General features: G+C 43.0%; 1 protein-coding gene across 1 annotated transcript; it reads right to left on the bottom strand.

Annotated features, from left to right (window-relative positions):
• Positions 1-1,577: 1,577 nt before the first annotated feature.
• On the bottom strand, positions 1,578-2,015 carry LOC309646681 (NADH dehydrogenase [ubiquinone] 1 alpha subcomplex assembly factor 8; the record flags this gene model as incomplete). The annotated part of the gene is made up of 1 exon (XM_082433291.1): positions 1,578-2,015. The coding sequence occupies one exon, from the start codon at positions 2,013-2,015 to the stop codon at positions 1,791-1,793; it is 225 nt and encodes a 74-aa protein (XP_082289417.1). The 3' UTR covers positions 1,578-1,790.
• Positions 2,016-6,200: the final 4,185 nt, after the last annotated feature.

Below are 6,200 nucleotides of genomic sequence, written 5' to 3'. Positions count from 1 at the left end.
AGGTATGGACTCTGTGAGACTTCCAAACAACAGTCCAGGTGATTCTGGGGCAGGTAGTTCAGACCATTCCTGAAGAAACGTTGATCTTGTACGGTAATCAAGACAGAAAACACTAAGGGGGTCGTGAACGAATGTGGCTTCTGACGTCAGACATATTCATTATAAGTTTCAATCAGTTACCTAATCTGTGAGTCTTAGTTTCCTCATTTGTAAAATAAGAGTAATAATACCCATCTCACAGGATTATCATGAGGGTCAAATGCCTGGCATTTCCACGTGGGAATTTATAGGATGGGAAGAGGAAGCCAGTCCAGGAAACAGACAAAAATATCAACCAGAATCCAGGTGAAGGATGTGTCTTGGAGAGGGAACAGTTGTGTCAAAAGCTGCTAATAGGTCAAGATGAAGACCACGGGATTTGGCAACATGGAGGCAGCTGGTGACCTTGAAGAGAGTGTTTTAAGATCAAATATACTCTTAAAATATTGGAGCAGTTTCAAGTCAGAAAAAGTGGAAAAAATCTGCATTACTAGCAAATTGTAGACTCACGTAACCCACAACCCAGCAATTCTATTTCTTGTACCTACCATGCAGGAACTCCAGCACACTCGCACCATAAAACACACAAGAACGCTCCTAGGTACGAGGAGGACACAGAACTCGCGTCTCCTCACAACTAGGGCACCTACCACGCCCCTGAGGGGCGGCTGGGGGAGGGCACGGGATCCCACGCCGGAAGGGGGAAGTTGGGGAACCGCTGGGAGGGCAGAGGATCAAAAGGGAGAGTGTCCAGGTCTCCCCTGCCCACATGGGCCCCTGGGAGCCTGCTGAGATCCCCAGCCTGATCCTCTGCCCACCGAGGCCCCCTCCAGCCACGTGGGTCCTGAGGGAGTGGGAGGAAGAGAAGGAAGAGCAAAGGTAAAGGCTGGACCTCCGTGACGGCACCCCTGACGGGCAGCTGGGGGAGGGGAGGAGTTCCTACACTCAGCGGGATCCACCCACGGTTAGGGGTCCAGCGGAGACGGGGGAGACCCTGGGGGAGACGGTGGGGGAGGGGCGTGAAGGAATGGAAGGGAACGGGACCAGCGCTTTCTCTGTCCACTGAGGCACCGGGGAGCCTGTTGGGCTCACGGGCCTAATCCCCTGCCCTCAGAGCCTCCCTCCTGCAGTGCAGAACCCAACCTGCGCCCCTACACCCCCACCCAGGGCCCTACCTCTGCACTCGGAGATGCCCTCCGAGACCCCCTCCAACGCACTGGGCCTAAGCCCCGCCCACACACCCTCACTCAGGGCCCTACCTCCAAACTCCGGAACTCCACACTCTAGGCCCTCCTTTTCACGTAGTGCCGCTCCCCTTCTGCGCAGGTCCTAGGCAGAGGCCCCGCCCCACGTTTGAACGTCATGCCCCCAGCCATCTAGGTCCCACCCCTGCCTAAGTTTCACCCCCGCCTAAACCCCGCCCCCATAGCTGACTTTTTTTTTTTCCTTTTTTTTTCCTCTTTCAGATTTGGGTTCTGTTTTACCTTGTTGATTCATTGTTGTTGTTTTTTTTTTTTTTTTTTTTTTTTTTTTAAGCATCTGATCTGGTCTTTATTGTGGGTTCACTGCATCTTATTCTCCCCCAAATCCTTAAGTGAGCAAGGCTGGAAAACCCATTCCCCTCTGCCCGCACTCGCCTAACGTGTTTCCAGTCCTTTTAGCCCCAAGAGCTTTTGAGGTTTTAGACATTGGCCCCTCGGAGCCATCAGTACCACACACCCGGGGATGTGGAGTGGAGCTCGCAGTCCTTCCTAACGGCCTCCTGTCAGGGTCTTCTTGGCTGCGGCAACGAAGCAGCTCCGTAAGGCCTCGAACTCCTGCGCGCACAGATCCTTTCTCAAGCGGCCGCCCGGGGCCATGGACGCCTGCACGCACCTGCCGTAGGCCGCGGCCTCGGCCCCACAGGCCGCCAGTCGATCGGGGAAGGCGCGGAGGCGGCTTCGCACGCGACCCCACACCGCTCCGTTCCCCGACATCGATTCATTGTTGTTGATGCTTTTATATTTTTATTTTTCCTAATAAATCATTTATTTTTCTAATTTTATTTTATTCTTTATACTTTGTTATTGTTCTCTCCTTTTGGCTTGTTCCCCACCCCTCCCCTTTTTTTTTTCTTTTTTTCTGTTGTGGTTTTATTTTACCTTGTTGCAGTTGTTTCAATTATAATTTTATTTTTCCTAATATATTTCTTATCTATCTATTTTTATTTTGTTTTTTATTCTTTGATATTGTAACTTTTTTCCTTTTTTTTTTTAACATGCCACAAAGCTTGCGAGATCTTGGTTCCCAGGCTGGAGATCGGGCCTGAGCTCCTGTGGTGGGAACTCTGAGTCCAAACCCCTGGACTAACAGAGAACCTCAGACCCCAGGGAATATTAATTGGAGTGAGGCCTCCCAGAGGTCCTCATCTAAGCACCAAGACCCAGCTCTATCCAACTGCCTGCAAACTCCAGTGCTGGACGTCTCAGGCCAAACAACCAGTAAGACAGAAACACAGCACCACACATCAAAAAGAGAGGAAAAAAAAATGAAACAACAAAAAATTACGTTACAGACGAAGGAGCAAGGTAAAAACCTAAAACCAAATAAATGAAGATGAAATAGGCAAGCTACCTGAAAAAGAATTCAGAGTAATGATAGTAAAGATGATCCAAAATCTCGGAAACAGAATGGAGGAAGTACAAGAAACATTTATCAAGGATCTAGAAGAACTAAAGAGCAAACAAACAGTGATGAACAACACAATTATTGAAATTAAAAATATTCTACAAGGAATCAATAGCAGAATAACTGAGGCAGAAGAACGGATAAGTGAGCTGGAAGGTAAAATGGTGGAAATAACTGCCAGAGAGCAGAATAAAGAAAAAAGAATGGAAAGAATTGAGGACAGTCTCAGAGACCTCTGGGAAAACATTAAACACACCAACATTCGAATTATAGGGGTCCCAGAAGAAGAAGAGAAAAAGAAAGGGACTGAGAAAATATATGAAGAGATTATAGCCGAAAACTTCCCTAACATGGGAAAGGAAATAGTCAATCAAGTCCAGGAAGCACAGAGAGTCCCATACAGGATAAACCCAAAGAGAAACATGCCAAGACACATATTAATGAAATGATCAAAAATTAAAAACAACGAAAAAATATTAAAAGCAACAAGAGAAAAGCAACAAATAACATACACGGGAATCCCCATAAGGTTTATGTTTTTGTTTTTTTTAAGTTTTTTGGCCGCACCCATGGCATGTGGGATCTCAGTTCCCCCCACCAGGGATAGAACCGGCGCCCTCTGCATTGGAAGTGCAGAGTCTTAACCACTGGTCTGCCAGGGAAGTCCCCCCCATAAGGTTAACAGCTGATTTTTCAGCAGAAACTCTGCAAGCCAGAAGGGAGTAGCAGGACATATTTAAAGTGATCAAAGGGAAAAACCTACAACCAAGGTTACTCTACCCAGCAAGGATCTCATTCAGATTCGATGGAGAAATTAAAACCTTTACAGATAAGCAAAAGTTAAGAGAATTCAGCACCACCAAACCAGCTTTACAACAAATGCTAAAGGAACTTCTCTAGGCAGGGAATGCAAGAGAAGGAAAAGACCTACAAAAACAAACCCAAAACAATTAAGAAAATGGTAATAGGAATATACATATCGATAATTACCTTAAATGTAAATGGATTAAATGCTCCAACCAAAAGACATAGACTGGCTGAATGGATACGAAAACAAGACCCATACATATGCTGTCTACAAGAGACCCATTTCAGACCTAGGGACACATACAGACTGGAAGTGAGGGGATGGAAAAAGATATTCCATGCAAATAGAAATCAAAAGAAAGCTGGAGTAGCAATCCTCATATCAGACAAAATAGACTTTAAAACAAAGACTGTTACAAGAGACAAAGAAGGACACTACATAATGATCAAGGGATCAATCCAAGAAGAAGATATAACAATTGTAAATATTTATGCACCCAACATAGGAGCACCACAACACATAAGGCAAATGCTACCAGCCATAAAAGGGGAAATCGACAGTAACACAATCATATTAGGGGACTTTAACACCCCACTTTCACCAATGGACAGATCATCCAAAATGAAAATAAATAAGGAAACACAAGCTTTAAATGACATATTAAACAAGATAGACTTAATTGATATTTATAAGACATTCTATCCAAACACAACAGAATACACTTTCTTCTCAAGTGCTCATACAACATTCTCCAGGATAGACCATTTTTGGGTCACAAATCAAGCCTTGGAAAATATAAGAAAATTGAAATCGTATCAAGTATCTTTTCCGACCACAACGCTATGAGACTAGATATCAATTACAGGAAAAAAACTGTAAAAAATACAAACACATGGAGGCTAAACAATACACTACTATATAACAAAGAGATCACTGAAGAAATCAAGGAGGAAATCAAAAAATACCTAGAAACAAATGACAATGAAAACACAACAACCCAAAACCTATGGGATGCAGCAAAAGCAGTTCTAAGAGGGAACTTTATAGCAATACAATCCTACCTCAAGAGACAAGAAAAATCTCAAATAAACAACCTAACCTTACACCTAAAGCAATTAGAGAAAGAAGAACAAAAAAACTCCAAAGTTAGCAGAAGGAAAGAAATCATAAAGATCAGATCAGAAATAAATGAAAAGGGACTTCCCTGGTGGTGCAGTGGTTAAGAATCTGCCTGCCAATGCAGGGGACATGGGTTAGATCCCTGGTCCGGGAAGATCCCACATGCCACGGAGCAACTAAACCCATGCGCCACAACTACTGAGCCTGCACTCTAGAGCCTGCGAGCCACAACTACTGAGCCCAAGTGCCACAACTACTGAAGCCTGAGCGCCTAGAGCCTGTGCTCCGCAACAAGAGAAGCCACCGCAATGAGAAGCCCGCGCACCACAACGAAGAGTAGCCCCTGCTCACCACAACTAGAGAAAGCCCACATGCAGCAACAAAGACCCAACACAGCCAAAAATAATAAATAAATAAATAAATTTATTATTTTTTTAAAAAAGGAATAAATAAAAAGAAATGAAGGAAACAATAGCAAAGATAAATAAAACTAAAAGCTGGTTCTTTGAGAAGATAAACAAATTGATAAACCATTAGCCACACTCATCAAGAAAAAAAGAGAGAAGACTCAAATCAATAGAATTAGAAATGAAAAAGGAGAACTAACAACTGACACTGCAGAAATACAAAGGATCATGAGAGATTACTACAACCAACTATATGCCAATAAAATGGACAACCCGGAAGAAATGGACAAATTCTTAGAAAAGCACAACCTTCCGAGACTTAACCAGGAAGAAATAGAAAATATAAACAGACCAATCACAAGCACTGTAATTGAAACTGTGATTAAAAATCTTCCAACAAACAAAAGCCCAGGACCAGATGGCTTCACAGGCAAATTGTATCAAACATTTAGAGAAGAGCTAACACCTATCCTTCTCAAGCTCTTCCAAAATATAGCACAGTGAGGAACACTCCCAAACTCATTCTATAAGGCCACCATCATCCTGATACCAAAACCAGACAACGATATCACAAAAAAAGAAAACTACAGGCCAATATCACTGATGAACATAGATGCAAAAATCCTCAACAAAATACTAGCAAACAGAATCCAACAGCACATTAAAAGGATCATACACCATGATTAAGTGGGGTTTATCCCAGGAATGCAAGGATTCTTCAATATACGCAAATCAATCAATGTGATACACCATATTAACAAAATGAAGGATAAAAACCATATGATGATCTCAATAGATGCAGAAAAAGCTTCTGACAAAATTCAACACCCATTTATGATAAATACTCTCCAGAAAGTAGGCACAGAGGGAACCTACCTCAACATAATAAAGGCCGTATATGACAAACCCACAGCCAACATCGTTCTCAATGGTGAGAAACTGAAACTATTTCCTCTAAGATCAGGAATAAGACAAGGTTGCCCATTCTCACCACTATTATTCAACATAATTTTGGAAGTTTTAGCCACAGCAGTCAGAGAAGGAAAAGAAATAAAAGGAATCCAAACTGGAAAAGAAATAGTAAAACTGTCACTGTTTGCAGATGACATGATACTACACATAGATAATCCTAAAGATGCTACCAGAAAACTACTAGAGCT

The sequence above is a fragment of the Balaenoptera physalus genome, assembly GCF_965194825.1.
Source record: "Balaenoptera physalus genome assembly, chromosome: 17".
Taxonomy (NCBI): domain Eukaryota; kingdom Metazoa; phylum Chordata; class Mammalia; order Artiodactyla; family Balaenopteridae; genus Balaenoptera; species Balaenoptera physalus.
This window is presented reverse-complemented; position numbering and strand designations above follow the sequence as displayed.